The following is a 25,832-nucleotide window of genomic DNA, read 5'->3' on the forward strand; positions in this document are numbered from 1 at the left end:
AGAGGTCCCGTACGACAATCGGTGTTCCACTGTGTTCAGATCGCGGTGCTGCGCGCTCCCAGGGAGCACGCACAAGCAAGGGGCAGGGAGGCCATTTATTATCGGCCACCCGACCCTGCACTGCCACCATCTGGCTGTTTATATACAACGGCCGGACGGAGGTGGTTAAAGAATGTAGCCGACTAAAGCACATGTATGATGGGACCAATGATTGTTAGGTTATTAGGATGTCTGACTACGCTGGTATCTTGATCACACATTTTTGTCTGTTGCCATGATGCATTTATGAGAAATTCTAAATGTGGCATTTACAGAGAATGTGTTTGGTTCTCAAAAGACAGAACACTGTAAAATAATAAGCAAATTAAAAAAGTAAACATCTGCAGTCCTACTTAAAAAAAATTAAAAAAGGGAAAGAGAAAGTATGATTTCACACACATTCACACACGTGTTATAACCTACTCTCTATTTGTCTGGCAGCTAAAAATAAACGATTATGTCAATAATTTATACAGTAGGGCACACCTCACTTTCCAAACGCCAGAGGTGCCTGATAGGTGATCTTAAAGTGATACTAAACCCATGACCTTGCATTCACTGTATCTGGTCTCCCACAGTACACACAACATGGAAATGCAATTATTTTAGTAAATATAAACTGCTAAATACTAGTGGTGCACTAAATAATCGTAAAATTGGTGTAGCGCTATATAACTAAATAAACAAATCAAGAATATAAATAATAAATATATATATAAGTGGTAGATCCTCCAAGGGTCTAAAATGGTGGTAGAAATAGTGGTATAAAGTGCATATAATCAACCGGTCCCAATCCACTGAAATGAAAATTCTGGTGCCGAAACCGATATCGAAAATTCAGAATGCATGTGGCCGAAAAACGAACTGAAACCGAAATGTCTGCGTATGTGGGGGTGGGGAGGCTCCTATATATAGTGATAGGTGATAGGTTCTCTTTGTAGGGTGGAGGGGGTGGGGAGAGGAGCAGTGTATACAGTGAAGTAGCAGTGTATACAGAGAGTATCCCTCGCTGGCGGTCACTATATGTTGGTGACGGTTTTTAAATATAATTACCAACTTTTTTTTTTTTATAGCTCACAGAATTAGCTGTCACTTTCTCCAGAGCTAAAAGAAACTTTGTTTCTTTTATCTGGGGAAAAAACTAAAAGCAAACATTGTTTCTCTTAACTCAGGAAATAAACTAAAAGGAAACTTTGTTTCTTTTAGCTGGGGGGAAAGTGATAGCTGATTCTGTGCCCTATAGTGAAGAAAAAAATAGCCGGTAATTACATTTAAAAACCAGCACTGACATATAGGGGTTTATTTACTAAAGCTGGAGAGTCCAAAATCAGACTCCCTTCTGCATAGAAACCAATCAGCTTCCAGGTTTCATTGCCAAAGCTTCATTGAACAAGCTGAGGTTAGAAGCTGATTGGTTTCTATGCAGAAGGGAGTCTGATTTTGGACTCTCCAGCTTTAGTAAATAAACCCCATAGTGACCGCCAGTCACTGTATACACCGCTCCTCTCCTGCCTTTCTCAGCTGCCCCCCCTCACATCTGCAGTACACACAGTCCCCTGTATCAGCTAAATTTTTCCTACCGGCGATAGGGCTATTTTCGGCCAATATGTTTCAAAGGACGAAATTTTGCTGCATCCCTACTAAATACCTTTTCTCATCAGCAGTTAGAGCAGTCTTGTGACTTCAGCAGAGCACTGGCTAAAGCTTGTAGGTGTTTTCTTTCTGTTCTAGGAGGATGTGAAACCCTTGACCCTCTGACCAGTGCTGATTGGCCCTGTGCTGATCACATGCACTCTCCCAAGAAAAGAAAAACTGCTCTAACAAAACACACCAAACTGAGCATGTGCATGTGACTACAGATTCAGTCTGTATCAGTTGGTCATTTCAACAAGAGGGGCAGAGAAGACAGGATCAAACAGCCTTTTCATACAATGCATAGGATTAACCTCTTAGGTTCCACAGTGAGTATAACAAACATGCTTCACTGCATATACAGACTGATTTTACTGTTGTGGGTTTAGTAACACTTTAAAGAGACCAGACAGTGCGCTGATCAATTGTATGCACAAACATGCATTTGTATAATGTGATTTAATTGCTTTCTGCACAGAAACAAGCGGCAGAGGATGTGAAGATAATTACAGTCTTCATGGCGGCAGCTAATGAACTAAATCTGGGTCGCAGAGCTCTGCACGGCTGTCATTCCGACAAGAGATGTGCCAAGCTGTGGGAAACCTGTTGGCAACGGTGTTAAATTCTCAAAAAGGATTTGTTAGGCACGGTACAGAAATATCTGCATTAACATAGTCAGCTAAAAGATACACAAGGGTTTGTGTTACTACATAGCAGCCAATTAACATGATCTGCGCTATGGTACTAGATCGGAGAAAAATCCGTAAGAGGACAATTAAGTGCTTCACGGTTTCATTACAGAAGGTTTCTTATTCAACACAATGCAATTTCTCTCACTACATGGAAAAAAAGAGAAAAGTTCAGAATAGAAACATGGGCCCTGCGACTGCTGGTATAAATCTCCTGCTCCATCACTATAGGCCTTCTGTAGACGGGTTCTTAAGGGGCTCTCCACACTCCTGATGACTAGGCTATGCGCATATACTGTGTCAAGTGCAGGGCAAGGCATCTGAACAGGACAAACAGCCAAAGCCTCATGTACTGATGTGCAAAAGGGTTAACTGGAATGAATAGTCCAGACAGGCGTTCCATTATTTCACCGACTTGCTTGTTCTAGGTCAGTGATTCTCAAGCAGAAAATAATGGACAACGAAGTACCTTTAAAGCTTGATTCACACTAGTGCGACTCAAACGTCGCACAATTTCCATGCGACTTTGACACTCTGTGGTACTAAAGTCACAAGAAAGTCGTATCCTACCTATCCCGACGCTCCTTCAGTGTCACCTACAATGGCGCCACCTCCCCCTCCCTCCCCCTCTCTGTTGGGGTCCCCCAAGGCTCTGTCCTTGGACCCCTTCTCTTCTCCATCTACACCTCCTCCCTGGGCAAACTCATACACTCTCACGGCTTCAACTATCACCTCTACGCTGACGACACCCAAATCTACCTCTCCACCCCTCACCTCACCCACACTATCTCCGCCCGCATCACTCACCTCCTAAATGACATCTCAGACTGGATGTCGCTACATTTCCTCAAGCTCAACCTCTCCAAAACCGAGCTCCTCATCTTTCCCCCTGCCAACACCCCCCCCCCCATCCTATCCATCATCACCAACAACTCCACTATCACTCCCGCCCCGCAAGCCAAAGTCCTTGGCGTCATTCTTGACTCAAACCTCTCCTTCCTGCCTCATGTCAAATCACTCACAAACACATGCAGGCTCCATCTTCGCAACATTGCCAAGATACGTACCTTCCTCACCCCAGACACCACCAAACTTCTAGTACACTCCCTCATCATCTCACGCCTTGACTACTGTAATTCTCTTCTCAACGGCCTACCCCAGTGCAGGCTCTCCCCGCTCCAGACCATCCTGAACTCAGCGGCTAGACTCATCCACCTCACCACCCGCTCCACCTCTGCCACCCCCCTCTGCCTCTCCCTCCACTGGCTCCCGATTGCCCAACGCATCAAATTTAAACTCCTAACCCTGACCTACAAAGCCGTTCACAACACTGCCCCTGACTACCTCACCAACCTGATCCCCAAGTACCGCCCTACCCGTACCCTTCGCTCCTCACAGGACCTCCTTCTATCCTGCTCCCTGGTCTCCTCCTCCCATGCACGACTGCAGGACTTCTCCAGGTCCTCCCCCATCCTCTGGAACTCACTGCCCCGATCCATCAGACTGTCGCCTTCCCTCTTCACATTCAGGCGCTCCCTCAAAACCCATCTCTTCAGGGAAGCCTACCCCACCCTCACCTAACGGCCATCCTCCCTCATTCCTCCCACCACTTCATCCCCCTCAGCCACTTCCTACTGTACCTTTACCCCCTCCCTCCTAGATTGTAAGCTCGAAAGAGTAGGGCCCTCTTACCCCTCGTACGTTGTTTGTTGTTGTTGTACTGTGCCATGTATTGTCCCCCCTATTGTACAGCGCTGAGCAAACCCTTTGGCGCTATATAAACTCGTAGTAATAATAATAATAATAATAATAGTATCTAAGTAGTGCAGGAACCTTTTTTAACCACTTGACTACCAGGCACTTATACCCCATCCCTGACAAGGCCAATTTTCAGCTGTCGCATTTTGAGTGACAATTGTGCGGTCATGCAACACTGCATCCATATGAAATTTTTATCATTTTTTCACACAAATAGGGCTTTCTTTTGTTGGTAGGTACTCGCCACTGAGTGTTTTATTTTTTGCGCTATAAACAAAAAACAGCAAAAATTGTTTCTATTATAACATTTTGCAAACAGGTAATTTTTCTCCTTCACTGATGTGGGTTGATGAGGCTGCACTGATAGGCGGCACTGATGAGCTGGCACTGATATGCAACAATGATGGGCACTGATAGGCAGCACTGATGGATGGCCCTGACTGGCGGCACCACTGGGCACTGACTGGCGGCACTGCTGGGTGGCACTGCTGGGCACTGACTGGCGGCACTGCTGGGTGGTACTGCTGGGCACAGGTGAGTGGCACTGATGGGCACAGGTGGGCGGCACTGCTGGACACTGATCATCAGGGCACTGCTCATCAGTGCCCCGATGATTGGTGCCGATCCCTGCTCTGACAATTGCCGGTTATCGGCAGTACTTTCCTCACACTGTCACCGCGTAAGGAAAGTGCAGGTGATAACCGGCAACTGCATTTACCGATGCTCTGCTGTGTCATGTGGTAAAAGGCCGCTGTGATTGGCCTGTTACCACATCACATGATCAGCTGTGTCTGTAGGACACAGTGATCACGGAGATCGCCGGGGGCGCACGGGAGGGAGCGTTCTGGGAGGATGTCATATGACGTCCCAGAACTGGCCGGCTGCAGTGAAGCCACCATTCGGCTATCTGCAGTTGGCAAGTGGTTAAAGACGCTGCAACTTTAGTCGCATAGATTGGAATGGGTGCCATTAAAATAAATAGATTTCTACTTGTCATGTGACTTTATGTGTCGCAAGTGTACAATCCAAACGCACACATTCCTGCGTTAAACATGGCTGTGTGTATAAGTGGGTGCTGCAGCGAACGTCGGCTGGAACCAAACAGAATCAGCAAGGGAGAATGTCACCAGCACACCGAGGATTACCAATATGGGTCCAAAAGTTTTAATGAACGATCACATAGTTACCACAAGGCAATGTTTCGAGGTCTCGCAAGACCCCTTCATCAGGCATGTGACCTTTTTCATCACACAGGATGTTCCATCACATGCCTGATGAAGGGGTCCTGCGAGACTCCAAAACGTTGCCTTGCTGTAACCATGTGATCAATCATTAAAACATTTGGCCCCATATTGGTGATCCTCGGTGTGCTGGTGACATTCTCCCTTGCTGATTCTGTTCGCTTCCAGCCGACGGTCGCTGCAGCACCCACTTATACACAGAGCCATTTATAACGCTGGAAAGTGCGCGCTTGGATTGTACACTTGCATTATCCCTTTATGTCGCAAGTCACATTACAAGTCGCACTAGTGTGAACTGAACCTTCAAAACAAGGTGGCAGTGACCTCCCATAATTATATCCTGAGTGGATCTTTTCAAAGGCTAAGTTCACCCTTTAAAAAAAATATTTTTTTTTTTGCAGGTAAAAAAAAATAAAATGTGCATTTATTTATTTTTCTCAGACATCTGCACATCTGCACCGTTTTTAAATTATGACAGCGGGGGCAGGGAGAAGAACCCCCAAAGGAAATCTTCTGGCCTTTGGTGAGCCATCTGTAAAAATATTACTTCATTCCACACACTGCTGTGATCCATGATAGGGGTCAGCTACACTCAACAATTAAAATCACTAAGATTTTGCATACTGAAAAAAAGAAAGGTTGAGAAACGGCTCTAGGTAGTTTCTGTGAGGCCAAATAGCTTCTAGCTGATTGTGATGTTCTTTAGCCCTTGTTTGATGTTCTGTGTGCAGGGTGGGGACTGACAGGAGTGCTGTCATGAAATCCCTGGAGACCACTACAAAGTTCTTGCAGATCATTTCTCTGGCTTTCCTTCATGTTCCATGTACTCTAGGTCCTGCTTGGTAGGGAAAAGGGAAAAATACTTTTTATGGAACTTGTTAGTTTCACGCCTTCCCCCCTCATTTCTGGAATCTGAGGATTCTCCAGGATGGTGGGCTTAATAAGCTTTGGAGTCCTCACGCTCAGGCGTCATAACAAAGGAAATGACAGGAGGCTGTACTCTCTCCACACCTGCGGAAAAAAGCACCTATGCTTTTTTTGTGGTGTTGGTGGTGCCACTTGCTCATAGTGCTGAAAACAAGAGACTTTAGAACTTTCATGTGCAGTAACATGGGTCAGGAGTACCAGATAGCATGCTTTCATGGCCATTGGAAAACCAGACACCCCCTCACCCAAAGGTTTCCTTAGGTTTTACTATTAAAACAAAGCTCTACATTATTCCAATGTCCTTTTGTGTAGTATATAGTACACCCTTCCTCTCCACACAGAGCTACAAGGGTGGTATAGCATTGTCTAAAGCACGGTTTCTTAACCAGAGTTCCATGGAAGCCTAGGGTTCCTCCAGACGTTGCTAAGAGTTCCTTGAGCAATTTCTGCCTCTCAGATGATTTCCCACTGGCACCATTGATCTTTTTGGCTATCTATAAATCTTCCCAAGGACCACAAGTGTAAGGAACATTCTTCCCACTGACCATCACACTAATGTATCATGAGTTGAAGATTTAGTCATTTTTAGCAGGGTTTCCCTGAGACCAGAAAGATATTTCAAGGGTTCCTCTGTGCTGAGAAGGTTGAGAAAGGCTGGTCTAAAGGATCATTTTGTGATCTTAATACAGATTGTTAAAAAGTATTCTGTTTACATAATCTACTCATTTGATTATTTTCTGTAGCCAGTTAGGTCTCATGCACACAGGGCATTTTTGCTGCCCCTTTTCAGGCTTTTAGAAGCTTTTAGTAGCAGTAGCATTTATCAGCAGAAAAAAAACTCAGGGCCAGTGCAGCGGTTTGGCAGAAAAAAATGCTTGGTGCCTGTAAATGCGGCTAAACTCATGTTAATGCTAGGCGCATTTAGGACTTGAGAGTTAATTCATTTCAATTGCCAGAATACATGATTATTCTGGTCAATGAAATGAATGAACTCCCAAACGTTTGGCGCTTGTAAACGTACTTCAACACTTGTAAATGCGTTAAGACACTTTGACAAGCACCGGGCATTCTTTCTGCCAAAATGCTGCTGCCAAGAGGAGTGCTTTTAAAACATTCTGTGTGCATGAGGCCTTAGAACTGGGTGTGCTGATTAGACACAGCTGATATCTTTTCTTATCCATTAAATTATTATTATACAGGATTTACATAGCGCCAACAGTTTGCACATCGCTTTACAAAATGAAGGCAGACATTACGGTTACAATACAATTTGGTACAAGAGGAAACAGAGCTTACAATCTAGAATGTGAACTCACCTTATGGGCCTGAATGAGCATGTGAATAACTCCGGGAGCTCCATGACACCAGTGCACCAGCCGATCTGTCTCATTGCTTAAAGATGAAGGATAATTACCCGACCTAAACTTCTTGTGACGGACATAATCGATGCATGGCTTCACAAGTTCTGTTAATGTTTCTTGTTCTACTTTTGCCAGGGGCTGTAGAAAACAACATATGCAGTATATATGTATTACACATTCATAATAGTAAGGACCAGAAACACAATTGGCACTGAATTCATCATACAAGCAAATGACCATTCTTTCTTAGAATCTGAGCCAGATCTAGTACATTGTCAAATGTGCAGGAACCTGACAAGCACCAACTGCCACATTATGTTTAATACTGGCAGTTCTGTGTATTCACATACAGTATGTGTGGCTTCCTTTACAGTGTAAAAACTAGACAAAAGAAAAATTAGAATATTGGTTTACTTGTGAAATCCTTTTCTTGGACTACACAGGGGAGTTGATATTCATGACTACTTGGGTTATGCTGCCACCTTCAGGTGAATGGACACTGGCAAATGTAAAAGTTTATTTAAACCCTCACCTTGCAGAACAACTCATACAGTTTAAAACAGAAATTAAAGGAAAAACATTTGTGTATTGATATAAAAACATTCTAAATACCTTTTTCTCCTTTTTTAAAAGTGTTCACATACCCTCTTTTCTCAGCTGCATAGAGAGGTGAGGGTGGAAAAACAGCAGGACACTGATTTTCCCAGTGAAAGGCTATGCATATGGGGAGGAGGAGGGGGTCACGTCAGGACAAGTCAAATCATTGGAGGAAAGCACAAAGAGTTCCCAGCACAGCTAGAGAACTGACTACGCTGTGCTCTCATGTCTAGTGTGGTCAGTTTTTGATAAGAAAGCAGAGGGACTGGCAGGAACACCAGGGATTTCACACAAAGGAAGCAATATAAAGAGAAAAGGATACCTTTTCATACAAGTACAGGTACAGCAGACACATATCAGGAATGAGAAATGTTGGGTTTACATATTTTTTAAGATCCCAAAAGGGACAGATCGTGCCACACAGAATTAACAATCTGTATGACACGCTGCACAAAGGCTTTAATCAAGGACCGTGATGCAACAGGTCTCTGAAAATGCACGGCCAAGGTTAAGATTCCTCCTTTGATCGTACTCAAAGTCAAAGACATCTCCACTCTAGGCTGTCGGGGAAGAAATATCTGAGCTTCACACCATGTGAAATAAGCCTTCCATGTACACCTTCCTGTAGGAGGGTAGGAATTACAGAGTGTGAGACACCGTCCTTCATGACTTGCTGGATGGAAGATCAGACCCTGCAGTAGCAAGTCTGGCTCATCTAGAAGAGCCTATGGCTCATCTGCCAAGAGATTTACAATGTCTTCATACCACATTCTTCCTAATCAAGCCCCTGCGATCAGAATCACCAGAATGCCCTACATCTTCATCCTGCGTAACCTATGAGGAAGGAGTTGGAGTGAATGGAAGGCATAGGTCAGTGAAAACCAATCCCAAGGAGTCACCAGGGCACAGTCCAGTTTGTTGTTGCATCTGGATGCCAAGAGATTCACATCTAGAATCCCTCACCAGTGCTTCCTGCGTTTTCCAGTGGAAGATGACCACTATCGATTTGTGGTGTTACTCTTGAGCCTGTCTATGGCCCCCAGGGTGTTTATCAAGATGTTGGTTCTGGGATTGTTGAGGACCCAGGGGATTTCCATTGTAGAGTAACTGTATGATTTGCTTCTAAGGGAGCAGTTGGATCAGACACTGAAGTAATGTAGGCATCCTTGATATCCATTGATGCCAGGAAGTCCCTTTAATGAAGTGAAGAAATCACCAGCCAGATGGACTCCATCTTGAATTTCTGTACCTTCAGGAATGTATTAAGACCTTTGTGGTCCAGGACGGGCTAGAGGTCTTGGCTATTGAATTGTAAACAGGTTGGAATAGAAGCTGTGAGATCTCTGCTGGTACAGACGCAAAGACACTTTGGGACAGCACCCCTTAGTTCTTTCCAAGAAAATTGCTCTCTTTCATGGATCCAAAGATACCCTTGAGCATGTAGGGGAAAATTAGTTAAATTCCAGCTTGTAACCTTTGGAAACAATGCTGCAGACCTAGTTTTCTGTGGCCTCCTAAATCCAGGTGGCTATGAAGTCCAGTAGAAATCCTCCCATCTGTGCAGAGATGCCCCTTCAATGAGAGGAGGATTTGCCTTCTAAAACAGAGGACTTAGGGAGGCCATTTCTTCTTAAAGAACTGAGATGGAGGTTTTCGCTTGGAGCCCGATAGCTTATGAAAGGATCTCTTCTTGGACTATAAAGGCATCAACAGATTCTGACCTGTAACTTTTGCCTTCCATTTAAGGGGTAACAGTGTTCTCTTCCCCACAGTCACCTTCTGGATATAGGCTTCTAAGGATGGTCCAAATAAGCATTCACCCTCAAGCGGCAGCCTCCCAATTTGCTAATTGTAGAGATGTTCTGCCAACCAAAAATTATCCACCAGGAAAGTTAGGGTCTTATATTTCCTAAACAGTAAATAGCCAGGTCAACAGCAGGAGAGCCCCATTTTTTGGAGGCTAGTGTTCTCCTGAGGGAATCAGCAACTCAGCCTAAGGGTGTCAGCCTAGGTCTAGAACAGTACCCCCCAAAAAAGTCAAGTTCTCCTTTACTTGCTGCAGTCAGCAATGGTTGAAGGCAAGATGGTGCATATTCTGATTGGATTCTGTGGAGTCAGTGTTGGGCCAGAGAAACATATGTATTGGAACTAGAGTCAAAATGGCCACAAAGTACCAGGTCGCATCTTTTACACACTGCCACTGTCTGTATAGCACCCCATTGGCAAATATAGTTTGCTACATGAATTCTCAAAGCCTGGATTCTCAAATCCAGGACTTCCACAGCTCCACAGTACATAGAGGAACTCATCAGTCCACACTGCATTGCCATATCAGGCCCAAACTTCACCCACTACTGTGAACATGCCCTGCAGGGCCTTCAGGGACTTTACAACCCTCCAGGGAATCATTGCCCTGGAACTGCAGTGCACTCTGCCAGTGTGGCCAGCAGGTATGCTGTACACCAGAGGTTGCTGCCCACAGGGTCCAGTGCAAAATGGTAGATATTACAGGTCCAGGTACTGTCCCTTTTGGCCTGCTGGCCATAGTGACCAATCCAGATGGAGCCAACCTCTGCCCTGTGAGGGAAGCAACCATCGCCTTCAGACAATAGCACAAAACTAAGGCTTAGCTGAGCTGAGAGGAGTTATGCCCGGAAAGGAGTCCTGCCTTTTTTTGTCCAGTATCCAGTCACCTGGTGGCAGCATAACCCAAGTAGTCAAGAATATTAAAGGATAAGTTCAACTTTGGGAACATGTTACATGTTTCACCTATTTTTAGGGTGGAACGTGTAACACGTTCCCAAGCTTATCACTTTAACTCTTCCTGGTTCTGTGACATATAATTAAGAAATTCCATTGTGATACATACGATATCCCCTTATGCTGTATAAAACGGTACTGAAAAAAAAAAACAATTAAGAAATTAGGTTGTTGCTGGCTAGCGGAAAAAAGCACCTTAGTGATTACGAACGAAACGGTTCCTTTTTAACTTTGCAAGTCTTTATAAAAAAAAAATTATATGACTCACCTGCATAAGCATATAGTAGATACCAGCCAATCCATGCGCTGCCCCTACATACTGCTTCTTGTGCCATTGATACAACAGTGGACAGCGCTCAGTCTTATGCTCTTCTTTCGATAAGGTTTTCCCAGACTCTAAGATGGCATCTACAAGCTGAAGTTTGAAGTTAGTTAGTAGGAAAAAAAATTTTTCTATGTTTTTAACCTGGCAAAACTACAGGCACATGTCAAGGAAGGTTATATTGATGTCAGCAGTGAATAGTGAAAATTAAGGATTGTTGAATCAATCTGCTTAAACCAGAGTTCTTAGCTGACTGGGCCAAACAGAGGTATATTCTTGTTTTTTGATCTGTGATGTATTACCATGTCTTTTTACTGCAATAGTGGCAGGCCACCTCATTATCCCTTCTTACCCAGTAAACGGCTTTCCCACCATCTGCAATTCAGCATCAATGTCTTTAGTCTTTTTAGGACAAGGTCAAACAGCCAGTAGTGCAGAGGAGAACGCCAGCCTGTATTTTATTGTCAGCAGAGCCAACACTTGTTGACTTTTTTCACTCTGGCAAAAAAACCCCAAGGACATTCTGCATCTCACAGTGACTCTCACATTGGTTATTACAGTACCATTCTGACAAAATGTCATCAGAGGAAACTGCATGTTGATGTACATGTTCGCAAAGCTCTCAACAGACAATTTTTATATGATATTGATATGAAGTGTAGCACCGGCTTATAAATCAGATATCTCTAGTAATCAGATGATTATATCACTGCAACAGAATTATAATTGCTTTTCAGTCGGTTATGACGTATATACATCACGCTTGGCCTGAAAAGGTTTGCCATCAACAGATAAAATAATGGCAGCAAACAGACCATAGGAAGAGTATGACTGATGTAACAAATAAACGCTTAGATACTCTGGCACACGTGGGAAACTAGAAAGCACATTTAATCAAACATATCAAGGAGGTGAGCTCTGCATTCACCTTCGTTGGTCCAAAATTACTGTCAATAAGGACTGGAACATCTATATTTGTTCAAATAAAGAATGATAAGAGTTTCACCAAAAAAGTCCAACCATTTTTTCCAACCCTTACTGACAAGTTTTATAAAAGGGATGTGGCGCATATACAGTCAGGTCCATAAATATTGGGACATGGACACAATTCTAACATTTTTGGCTCTATACAACACCACAATGGATTTGAAGTGAAATGAACAAGATTTTCCTTTACTGCAGACTGTCAGCTTTAATTTGAGGGTATTTACATCCAAATCAGGTGAACGGTGTAGGAATTACAACAGTTTGCATATGTGCCTCCCACTTGTTAAGGGACCAAAAGTAATGGGACAATTGGCTTCTCAGCTGTTCCATGGCCAGGTGTGTGTTATTCCCTTATTATCCCAATTACAATGAGAAGATAAAAGGTCCAGAGTTCATTTCAAGTGTGCTATTTGCATTTGGAATCTGTTGCTATCAACTCTCAAGATGAGATCCAAAGAGCTGTCACTATCAGTAAAGCAAGCCATCATTAGGCTGAAAAAACAAAACAAACCCATCAGAGAGATAGCAAAAACATTAGGCGTGGCCAAAACAACTGTTTGGAACATTCTTAAAAAGAAGGAACGCACCGGTGAGCTCAGCAACACCAAAAGACCCGGAAGACCACGGAAAACAACTGTGGTGGATGACCGAAGAATTCTTTCCCTGGTGAAGAAAACACCCTTCACAACAGTTGGCCAGATCAAGAACACTCTCCAGGAGGTAGGTGTATGTGTGTCAAAGTCAACTATCAAGAGAAGACTTCACCAGAGTGAATACAGAGGGTTCACCACAAGATGTAAACCATTGGTGAGCCTCAAAAACAGGAAGGCCAGATTAGAGTTTGCCAAACGACATCTAAAAAAGCCTTCACAGTTCTGGAACAACATCCTATGGACAGATGAGACCAAGATCAACTTGTACCAGAGTGATGGGAAGAGAAGAGTATGGAGAAGGAAAGGAACTGCTCATGATCCTAAGCATACCACCTCATCAGTGAAGCATGGTGGTGGTAGCCTCATGGCGTGGGCATATATGGCTGCCAATGGAACTGGTTCTCTTGTATTTATTGATGATGTGACTGCTGACAAAAGCAGCAGGATGAATTCTGAAGTGTTTCAGGCAATATTATCTGCTCATATTCAGCCAAATGCTTCAGAACTCATTGGACGCCGCTTCACAGTGCAGATGGACAATGACCCAAAGCATACTGCAAAAGCAACCAAAGAGTTTTTTAAGGGAAAGAAGTGGAATGTTATGCAATGGCCAAGTCAATCATCTGACCTGAATCCGACTGAGCATGCATTTCACTTGCTGAAGACAAATCTGAAGGGAAAATGCCCCAAGAACAAGCAGGAACTGAAGACAGTTGCAGTAGAGGCCAGGCAGAGCATCACCAGGGATGAAACCCAGCGTCTGGTGATGTCTATGCGTTCCAGACTTCAGGCTGTAATTGACTGCAAAGGATTTGCAACCAAGTATTAAAAAGTGAAAGTTTGATTTATGATTATTATTCTGTCCCATTAGTTTTGGTCCCTTAACAAGTGGGAGGCTCATATGCAAACTGTTGTAATTCCTACACCGTTCACCTGATTTGGATGTAAATACCCTCAAATTAAAGCTAACAGTTTGCAGTTAAAGCACATCTTGTTTGTTTCATTTTAAATCCATTGTGGTGGTATATAGAGCCAAAAATGTTAGAATTGTGTCGATGTCCCAATATTTATGGACCTGACTGTAACTGAGCCAATCTCTGTTAATGTTGATCTACGGTCTTAAATTCCCTAATTTACTTCCATGAACTCAAACCTGTGCACTTGGATATCAGAAAATTTGACAAAGTATGTCTATCAACATCTGCTTGTAAAGGCTGCAAGCCCAAGAGACTGCTGATCCAGACATTCAAGCAGCAAACTCAATGATTGGGCTCATAAAAGGTCAATGTTATTGACATACCCCATTGCTTGTTTCATTTATCTTTGAGTTACCCTCTAATAATTGAACTGAAATGACAGCCAAATAGCTGAATAAATAATTGAACTACAAATATGTTTTTTTTTATAAAAGAAAAACCCCAAAACCTTAAAATCACATGTAGCTATTAGTTCAAACAACTCTGTCCCATTATATAGCGAAGAAATGGATGTATACAGGGGCATGACTACAGATCAAGCAGCCTCATAGTGAAATTGTGATGGGCCCCAGGTCACAAGTCTACAATCATTAAAAATGACATTGCACTCACATGACACTCAAGCCATAAATTACATAAAGAACATCCAACATATTTGATTTGTTTACATTTTGTTTAGCACATTTTATTCTTTATTGGGGATGTCTGGATGTGGTAGGGGAGATCTAATTTAGCTCTCCACCATGAACCCCTGCAACTACAGGTCTTTTATGGTATTGAGCCATTTCTTATTAATACCATCTGTATCTAGGATGTGCCTGGATCAGCGCTGACCTGTCTAAACATGGATGATGTAATACCACGCAGTGCTGATGAGGTCACAAAGTACATTACATCACTTACCCTTTTTATTCTATACCAAAGCATTGTTGTGTATGATACTACTGAGCACTCGTAGCCTCCCTAGCTGTCTGATTATGTCCATATTTCTGTGCTCAAAGCGGTACATTTTTTTGCATGGAAATATGTAGTTTTTTTTATTGTAGGCCTGTAATTTTTAGGAATAACTCACTGAAATCTGTCCGAACAAGAGTCTAGTAAACATTCCGGTTATGTTAAAATTTGAAACACAAAATCATAAATTATAATTTAATAAATAATCATAAAAAAATAATAATAATAATAAATTTATTTCAATAATATAAGCAAACCAAAAACACTGAAATTTGAAATATAGCGCCAAGTTCGCACATCACAGAGCAAAGTCGCAAAATCATTTTCAGTGTCTGATGACAAATTTCCCCACGAATCATTATCAATCAATTCTGCAAGTGGTTCTAATTTACTATAGCTGTTCTCTAGCCGGTCTAAAACCGCTTTTGACCTAAAGGGACGCTTTTTGGACGCCATGGACTTTTCTCAGTTTCCAGGCAATAAGAACAGTAAAAATGCAGGCAGGGCACAGGACAAAGCAGTAGGGACAAAGTGTATGTGAAAAGGTTTCATACAGTAATGTAATACTATGTGATTTTAGTGAATTTAGTGAATGTCACTTTTAAAATTTTCAAATTTCCCACCAGTTCCGTCCCCGTAAGTCCTGACGTCGCAAGGAACGGAACCAGGAAGACAGATGCCGGCATCGGCCGGAGGACATTGCCGGAGACGCTGCAGCAGGGACATCGCAGGAGCGCAGGACAAGATAAGTGAAGAAGAAATCCTGGAGCAGCGCCGCATGGTATTCCCGAGTGGTGCTGAAACTTTACCCCAAGCTACACTCAGGAATACCTCCAGGGAGGTTAAGGAACAAAATTAATCAATTCAGCTCCTTAGCTTACTGCTGGACTACAGCAGTCATCAAGAGGCTGCCAAGACCCAGCACCCAAAGGGCTCATGTATACGGGGCATTTGGAAAACTCTTCTGACCGCTGGAAACTGACTGCTGGAAAACGTAGGTTAAAAAACGTCAGTTTAGCCGCGTTTGCATACCGCGTTTATGCGCGTTTGCGTTTAGAAGCGTTTTTAAAAGATATCCTCAGGAGACCCTCCCAAATGCCCAGAATGCACTGCAAAACAGTAAAAAATTAACTATTTCAGACATTTTGAGAGAAATAGAGAGAGCAGAAGCAGAGAGAGCAGTATGTGTTGAGATTACCTGTCTTTTCTGGTTGTACTCACTATGGATCCCATCATAATTCTACTATTTTTTCCTTTACACGAAACCTGGAACTGACTGCGCTGGTGTACTGGGACCATTTGAATACATGGAAAACCCTTTGCATGCATTTTTGATGATGAAAAAAAGGCTCTGGACCGCATCTGGACATGGAACAGTTACAAAACTCTTCTAAACGTGGTTAACTGCGTTTACACGCGTTTGGCCTTTGAAACGCCGGTAAAATCTACTTCTGAAGGCAAGTTTGGTGCGCTAAAAAAAAAAACGACTGTAAACTCAGCTGCCTGTAAACAACTGTGTGTACATGGACACATAGGAAACTTTAGGGAGAGCTCAGGGGCTGCTGAAAAAAAACGCTCAACAGCTCCTGAACGTCCCTGAGCCCTTAAAGGAGGAGGTCTGGAGAACAACGGACAGATCAATGAGCACCGTTGGGCCACATGCACTGGGTAACACAGATCTAAAGCGACAGCAGCATGTCCTATGGTAAAAGAGGACTACACACTGCAGCTCGCTATGTAGGCGATCGCACATGCTGAATTTTTCTGGGTGCAAAAAAAATCATGCTTTAATTGCTAGCTAATAGTTCACAAACTGCAATGGATACATTGTTAACAGAGAAAAAAACAACTAACCTCTTTAATAGTAGCCTGAGGTACAGTATCTGGTCCAATCTCGGAGTTCACGTAAATCAATGCATACAGGTAGCCGGCTCTACCATACAACAACTCATCTGGAAGTTCAGAGTCTGTGCTCACCACTCCTCGGTGTAATTGCAGCAATCTGAGCAGGAAACAAATACACAAAAAAGGACAAAGACACAGGTATGGTTTTTTTAAAGAGTAAAAGACATTAACAGAACAAAGCAGTACTGTGGCTAAGAGAAAAAATAAAAACTGATATAGATTTTATTCAATGTCCAAAATAAAAGACTAAAGAAGTTCTATGGTTACAGGATACTCTTTGTATTGTTATTACATTGCTGATGTTATAAAATGAAACAATAGTCATTTTAGACAATCCAGTATGAGCTTACTTGGAAAAATTTATTTCATGTTATGAGTGCTTCTGCCTGTCTGCCTGCTGACCATCTCTTTCCACATATTCCTGGATTCCCTTTGCAGCTTATTCTCCTTCAATGTCTAAGGACTACATATCCCATGGTACCTTGCTGTCTGCAAGCTGTGATTCCTGTACTGACTCCGCCTCCTGAAACTCCTCCTTGCAACTCCTCTGTCGTTCAGAAGGTAGGCTCTGTGAGATGTGTGACACAGCAGTGTCTAACCACAGGGCATAATGAATACGTCTCACAGAATTGAATAAGTAAACGTGTGGGGATTTTCACAAAGTTAGTTTCCAAACTTTAACAGTGTTCAGATTTATAATAATAGGCTAAAAATAATGGAAATACAATGTACAAAATATATGAATTTTGTAGAGAATATACAATTTTACATGTTGAACATAGATGCACGTCACCTTTAGAAGGGACAAAAATGTTGTAATTAATTGATGCGGACTACATATGCACAGTATGCTGCATCCATACATCTATCTATCTCATAAAGTATTCAGACCCCTTTCACTTTTTTAAATCTTGTTATGTTGCAGCCTTATACCACTGTGGTTTAAATTATTTTGTTTTCTCATTAAAGGGAAATGCCACCCAAAAGTTTAAGCTCTGCTTGTTTGCCTCCTCCTCCCCCCCCCCCTTCGCTGGCACATTTGCCACCTTTTGGGGGAGCAGGGAGGAGTGGGTACCTGGTTTTGACAGGTACCTGCTCCCACTTCCGGCTCAGTTCACCGCATTCGCACTGCGGTCCATTCACAAAGCGCACTGCGTTTCACGCATGTGCAGTAGGAAACCGGCTGTGAAGCTGCAAGGCTTCACTGCCGGTTTACCTTAGCCAAGATTGCGGCACCAGCACCTGACTGAAGAATGGGCTCGGGGTGAGGACACCGCTGGATCCCTGGACAGGTAAGTGCCCTAATATTAAAAGTCTGCAGCTACAGCATTTGGAATTTTTTTTTTAATGGGGGTGGGGGCCAGAACTTGGCTTCAATCTACACTCAGTACCCCTAATGACAAAGTGAAAACGGACTTTTAGAAATGCCATCCTTGTTTGCAAATCCTCCCAAGCTCAGTCAGACTGGATGAGGACTGTAGGTGGACAGCCATCTTGTCTCAAGAGATGTTCAGTAGGGTTCAAGTCAGGGCTCTGGCTGGGCCACTCTAGGGCATTCAGAGTTGTCCCTAAGCCATTCCTGTGTTATCTTGACTGTGTGCTTAGGATCGCTGTCATGTTGGAAAGTGAACCTTCAGCCCCGTCTGAGGTCTTCAGTGATATGGAACAGATTTTCAGTGAGGATATCGCTGTACTTTGCTCCACTCAGCTTTCCCTCAAACCAAACCAGTCTCCCAGTCCCTACTGATGAAAAACACCCCCACAGCATGATGTTGCCACCACAGTGCTTCACTATTGGGATTGTATTGGGCAGCTGATGAGCGATAAATGGTTTCCTCCAGAAATAACGTTTGGAATTGAGGCCAAACAGTCCAAACTTGGCTTCATCAGGTCAGAGAATCTTGCTCCTCACAGTCAAAGTCCTTCATGTGCTTTTTTTGCAAACTCCAAGAGAGCTTTCATATGTTTTTGCACTGAGGAGAGGCTTCTGTCTAGCCACTCTGCTATAAAGCTCAGATCAGTGGAGGAGTGCAGTGATGGTTGTCCTTCTGGAACTTTGTCCCTTCTCCACACAGGATCTCTGGAGCTCAGTCAGAGTGACCATCGGGTTCTTGGTCACCTTACTAAGGCCCTTCACCCCCAATTGCTCAGTCTGCCAAACTACTTCCATTTGAAAATGATGTAGGCCACTGTGCTCTTGGGAACCTTCGGCGCAGCAAATTTTTTTTGTAGCCTTCCCCCCGATCTGTGCCTAGCAATAATCCTTGCTATAAGCTCTGCAGGCAGTTTCTTTTGACCTCATGGATTTTGCTCTGATACAGTATTCATTGTCAGCTGTGAGGCCTTTTATAGAGAGATGTGTGTGCCTTTACAAATCATGTCCAATCAATTTAATTAAACACAGGTGGACTCCAATCAAGGTGTAGAAACATCTCAGCAACAATCAAGATAAATGGGAGGCACCTGAGCTAAATTTCAAGTGTCATTGCAAAGGGTTTGAATACTTATGCCATTGTGATATTTGAGTTTTTCCTTTTTCATACATTTGCAAACATTTCTAAATTTCACTTTTCACTGTCATTATGGGGTACTGAGTATAGATTAATCAGAAAAAAAAATGAATTCAAACAACTGTAGTATCGGCTGCAACATAACAAAATTGAAAAAAGTGAAGGGGGTCTGAATACTTTAGGAATGCACTGTATATATTTTATTACACAAAAGAAAATTTAGCATTTGTATAAGTAACAGATCGAGCAAGAAAAACATTGCACGTCTACAGATTTACTTCGAGCAAAGCCGTTGTAATGTGGATAAATCCCCCATCTGCTTCTTTGATGACTTAATTACTTAAACTGCATTGTTCAGCACAAAGTGCCAGTTCCAGCCAACACACACTTGCTATGCCAGCTTCTGAAATCCCCCCTCCCAATGGGACATAGTCTGCTTTTTAAGTAAAATCGTTCTTCACCTCACATTTCCATTAGCAGAAGCAGAACTGGTTAGAGGTAACATAATATATTCATGTTGCGTCCTGCCAGAGGACTTGTCCTAATGTAACGAACCTTGCAATAGGCTACAAATAGGACCTGCGTCAATTTAACCACACTCTCATTAATATGCAGCACTAGGGAAATGAATGCATTTAGTCACATAATTAGCACAGTCAACAAAGAACACATTCAATCAATCCAAATTAAGCGATAATTATTACAAAACAACATTATTATGGATGCAGAGGTACAGTATGACGTGTGTAGCTTCATTCTCTGAATTAAAAACGGTTCTTATTTGCTCACATCCTACAGTAAATTATATTCTGAACACTATTGGAGTCATAGTCAATGAGTGTGTACACTCCAGACATAGAATCTAGTAATGATGGAGAAAAAGTACAAAATTTAGATTACACAACCAGTAGCTTATTAACGTGAGCCATCAAAACAGCTCGGAGAGCCATCTTTGACTCGTCACACTTTCGGTGAATTTATTTCTATCATACTCATAGGATTCTAAAAGGGATTTTTAGAACTTTAAACTATGTCTTGGTTTGCATCTGATAATTATCACCCTCATTTTTTCAGGTAACTCAAAAGCGCCTCCTATTGCTTCTGCCTGCACTCCCACCAACACATGAAAATAGAAAGGTCCTCTGATGTTCCCTTCAGCCATTTTAGTAGAGCACTAAAACATGCAGGGGGGAGACCTATTGTACTACAAAAGAATAGGATTTTTAAATATGTTCAGAAATATTATTTTATGAGACCTTGCAATGCAGTCCTTGGATTCTGCATGGTTCTCCAGCTTGTGGTGGACTACAGCTCCAACAGCAAGAGGCCCGGCATCCCCACAAAGAAAAGTGACTCTTCTTCCATTCAAGTTCCTCAAGACTCTTTTCACATAATCAAGAGAACGTTGCAAATAGGTTGGATCTTCTGGAGTGACACGGTACAACTGTAGGTACAACAGGGCTATGCCTGCGAAAAATAAAACAAAAATGTTTTGCAAAAAAAAATATATAAATATGTGTATATATATATATATACACATATATACACACACATACATATACACACACATAGAGATAGATAGATAGATAGATAGATAGATAGATAGACACACACAGTGCTCCAGTGCTCGGCATGAATGAGTACACCCCAACAGATTTGTCAGAAAACCTTTACCGTCCTTTCAGAATCAACATTTTCTATGAAACGCTATACTACAAAATACTCCCGCAAATGCCGGCCATTGATTGTAAACAAGATTTGTTAATCTTCACACACAAAAGTATATTTCCTAACAAATTTAATCAAGACCATGTTGCAAAAATGATTACACCACAATGAAAGTCTTAGGAGCAAAGCTAAACTTTAGACAACAAAATCCTAATTAACAAAAATTCAACTACTGTACAGGCGAGTCTGATTATTCATTAAACAGGTATTCAGCACGCAGTTTATTATAAAACCTCTTCCCGTTTCATGCGGTCAGCAATGGCACCACATGGAAGAGAAATGTCACAAGGCCTGAGAAAGAAAATAATTTCTTTACACAAGAAAGATGAAGGCTACAAGATAAGCAAAGTTTGCTTATCAGTCAGAATACTGTAGCAGAAGTGACACAATAATTTAACAAAGATGGAACTGCAACCATCTCACAGACACCTCCAGGCCATCCATGGAAGGTAACACTCGAAAGGAGCATCTTCTGATGAGAAGGGTTGAAGAAAATCTCCATGCAAGTTCACTGCAGTCAGCTAAAGAATTAGAAAGCCAAACTGGGGTGATTGTTTCCTGTGACACAATACAGCATACACTGCAGAGAAATGACATGGGTGTCATCCACGAAGGAAGTCTCTCCTAAAGCCCATGCACAAAAAAGCCAGCCTAGAATTTGCCAGGGTCCATGTTGAAAAAGAAGACTACTGGCACTCTGTACTCTGGAGCGATGAGACCAAGATAAATGTTTTTGGAACTGATAGCTTCAAAACTGTATGGCGTCACAAAGGTGAGGAGTACACAGAAAAATGCATGGTGCCTACAGTGAAACATGGTGGTGGCAGTGTCCTTCTGTGGGGCTGCATGAGTGCTCCTGGTGTGATCATTGCTATGATGATTTCGTAACACAAGAGGGGGCTATGACGGCTCTATTATGTAAGAGACATGGTATATAAGGAACGGAGAACTGTCCCCTCCCAGTTCTGACAAAGTCCGTGATGATTGGTGGACGAAACGCGTCAATGGAGTGACATCATCACATTCACGCATAATGTATGCCGAAGCCTCTATGCTGGGGATGACACATGTATATGCCTCCATGCTGGAAACCATATGGGTAACTGGAAATCAGAATATGGGGCACCATGCCTTTTGAGTATCTTCATCCTATATTTGATGATTTACAGTAGCAGCGCACAAGCTAAAGTTGGCTATCAGGAATAGCTTTGCACAGGAAAATGAAGCATGAACACCGCGGTATGGATCCCGGGCAGTGCATTGGCAGAAGGCTGCAGTAAGTGATCACTCTATATCCACTGCCATACTCTCGACTTGATTGCTATTTAACCTCTTCATGCTGGCCGAACGCAAATGTGCGGCCTCCCGGCGTCTGGGCCTAGACACCGAGCAGCTGCACATTTGCGTTCTACTAAAAAAGGACATATGTGCCAAGAGCGCGCACCCTGCGCGCTCCCAGCACACATGTCCGATACTCACAAAGAGGTCCCGATCTCCTCTTTCGATCGGGACCTTTCCCGATCATGTGACCACCGTGACAGCGCGTCACCGCGGTAACATGACCCTGAACCCCACCCCGCCTCCTGGCTTCTGAAACTCTTAAAGGGCCAGGAGGTGCCGGTGTGAAGGGGTTAAACAACTATTTGCTATACTTATTACTTTTGACTTTTTACATCTCCAAGATACTCTTTGGGAGATCACTCCCTAATACTGAGCGGATGCTGTACATTTTTCACCATTGCTTTACTAGCATCAACCTTTATTTACCACAGATGACTCTGAAGTATTGATTCATATGTACAGCTGCTCCATTCTTTGAAGAGATCAAGATCGGTGAAAACCTACATGGTGAGATATCTGTGAGCAATTCATGTTCAAGCTTCCTTGATTTACACATTATTGTGGATATCATTTACATGCCTGATGTTCATGTTTTCCTCTGTGTGAAACCATAAATTATTTGGAATTAAGTGGATGCACTGAACTTTCATCTACATTGATTCAATCATTTCATTTACCACTGTTGATTTTGCAGGACTGATTGGATTGCCAACCTTGCTGTTTCACCATCGATTATTGGAGATCAATGGATGCCTTCAGTGGTGAGACAACTTCAATAACACTTTTCTAGTCATCACCGGATATTTATATGGAATTACATGCATGAAGATACATCATCTTGATCTGATCTTATGGGAACTTACTGATCTAGCTTATGCAGCAATCTATGTCCCAGCATTTTCACAGTTTATAATTATTGAATACCCTCACAGGGCTTTTTGCAATCTGGTTTCCCTAGCCAATTTGATGCTATTACAATATATAGCCTACGTGCATAGCATAGACGAATGTTTCTAACTACGTTGTCTTTTAACTGCTTACCTACAGGGCACTTATACCCCCTTCCTGCCCCGGCCAATTTCCAGCTCTCAGCTCTGTCACACTTTGAATGACAATTGAGCGGTCATGCAACACTGTACCCATATGAAATTTGTATCATTTTTTGTGACAGATACAGCTTTCTTTTGGTGGTATTTAATCACCTCTGGGTTTTTTATTTTTTCTTAAACAAACCAAAAACCACTGAAAATTTAGAAAAAAAAAATGTTTTTTCTTGTTGTTATAAAATGTTGTAAATAAGTGATTTTTCTCCTTCACTGATGTGTGCTAATGAGGCTGTAGTGATGGGCACTGATAAGATGCACTGATGAGGAGGCACTGGTAGGTGGCACTGATGGGCATTGACAGGCATCACTGATGGGCAGCACTGATAGGCGGCACTGACTGGCACTGTTAGGCGACATTGACTGGCACTGTTAGGCGGCACTGATAGGTGGCACTGATGGGTGACACTGAAGAGCAGCTCAGATGGGCACTGATATGTGGCATTGATGTGCACTGGTAGGCACTGATATGTGGCATTGATGTGGCACTGATGGGCACTGGCACGTGGCACTGTTCAGCACTGACAGCTGGCACTGATGGACACTAACAGGTGTCACTTCTGGGGCCACACTGATCATCAGGGCACACTGATCATTAGTGCCCTGATGATCTGTGTACATGTCCCCTCTGAGGGATGCCGATTACCGGCTCTCCTCTTGAGCTGTCAGCGTGACAGCTCGAGAGGAGAGAAATGCCGATAAGCGGCATTTCCCTGTTTACATGTGATCAGCTGTGATTGGACGCAGCTGATCATATGACCGAGCCGACATCTTCAGCTCTTTTCGTGGAGCCATCAAAAGATGGCCTATCAGAGCTAGAGAACCACCTTGCGCCCATCATTGGACTATATGGCGGGCGGGAGGTGGTTATTGTTGTTTGGCTGTTTTGTATGTTCACTTTGTGAAGAGCTGATTCTTCATACAATCCTTGGGATCACACAAAATTATTTTTTGCATTCCCATTGATGCACTAATTACCCTGCCTAGGATTTTATAATACCGACTTTCTGTAGTTTGTTCTTGACAACTGCTTTTTTTCTGGTATAATTAATGTTCGGTTCATAATCCACACCTATATTGTTGGTGAGTCAAAGAAATATAATTGTAGGTTTTTGTACCTTTATCTGTGGCTTATGTTTTTGGTTAGCCATGCACAAAAAAGCCCGCCTAGAACTTGCCAGGGCCCATGCTGAAAAAAGAAGAAGACTACTGGCACAATACAGCATACACTACAGAGGAATGGCATGCACGGGTGTCATCCATGAAGGAAGCCTCTCCTAAAGCCCAAACACAAAAAATGACGCCTAGAATTTGCCAGGACCCATGCTGAAAAAGAAGACTACTGGAACTCTGTACTCTGGAGTGAGGAGACCAAGATAAATGTTTTTGGAGCTTATGGCTTCAAAACTGTATGGTGTCACAAAGGTGAGGAGTACAAAGAAAAATGTATGGTGCCTACAGTGAAACATGGTGGTGGCAGTGTCCTTCTGTGGGGCTGCATGAGTGCTGCTGGTGTCAGGGAGCTGCATTTCATTGATGGTATGATGAATTCACAGATGTACTGCTCTATATTGAAAGAGAAGATGCTACCATCACTCCGTGCCCTTGGTCGTCATGTACTTTTCCAACATGACAATGATCCAAAACATACACCTAAGACCACTGTTGCATTTCTGAAGAAGAACAGAGTGAAAGTGATTCAGTGGCCATGTATGCCTCCTGATCTGAACCCAATCAAACACCTATGGGGAATTCTAAAGAGACAAATTGAGTATCACTCTCCATCCAGCATCCAGGCTCTAAAAGTGGTCATTCCTGAAGAATGTAAAAAGATAGATGTTGCAATATGTCGCCAACTTGTTCATTCCATGCCTAGAAGACTTGGTGCTGTCCTTACAAATCATGGAGGTCATACAAAATACTAGATGTAGTAGTTTTTGTTGTGGGGTGTATTCATTTTTGCATCAACTAATTTGAGTAAAACTGAAGATTTTGTAATCTAAGTTATATTATTAACCTTATTTTCATATAATGAGCTAAACAAATGTTCTATAAAACTCAGTGTTTTTTTGGGAAAATTTTGGAAATTGTTCTTGTGTTTATTGAGATATTTATTTAAAATCTTACTTTTCAAAAGGGGTGTACTCATCTATGCTGACACACTGTGTATTTATATGCATACATATATAAACACACACAGTAGTATCAAAACGTTTCAAGACTAGTTGTGTAACGCGCCAACAGATGGCAGCACAAGGCTGCACGCATAGTCACAGGGAGCACCAATCTTCATAAGTCAGTGTGCCAAAAGACAGCATCCTGTGTACATTGGGAGCTGTGCAACTGGT

The 25,832-nt window shown here is 42.6% G+C and overlaps 1 protein-coding gene across 1 annotated transcript in view; it reads right to left on the reverse strand.

Moving 5' to 3' along the window:
* LANCL2 (LanC like glutathione S-transferase 2) overlaps positions 1-25,832 on the reverse strand; it is a 62,870-nt gene that overhangs the window by 19,718 nt on the left and 17,320 nt on the right. Inside the window, exons 3-6 of the mRNA XM_089687272.1 lie at positions 20,569-20,779; positions 16,752-16,899; positions 11,273-11,419; positions 7,603-7,785 (exon numbers count right to left, since the gene is read on the reverse strand). Of these exons, the coding sequence (XP_089543398.1) occupies positions 7,603-7,785; positions 11,273-11,419; positions 16,752-16,899; positions 20,569-20,779 (689 nt within the window). The remainder of the gene's footprint in view (positions 1-7,602; positions 7,786-11,272; positions 11,420-16,751; positions 16,900-20,568; positions 20,780-25,832) is intronic.

The sequence above is a fragment of the Staurois parvus genome, unplaced genomic scaffold (assembly GCF_062004578.1).
Source record: "Staurois parvus isolate SC_StPar_1 unplaced genomic scaffold, SC_StPar_1.0 ptg000020l, whole genome shotgun sequence".
Taxonomy (NCBI): domain Eukaryota; kingdom Metazoa; phylum Chordata; class Amphibia; order Anura; family Ranidae; genus Staurois; species Staurois parvus.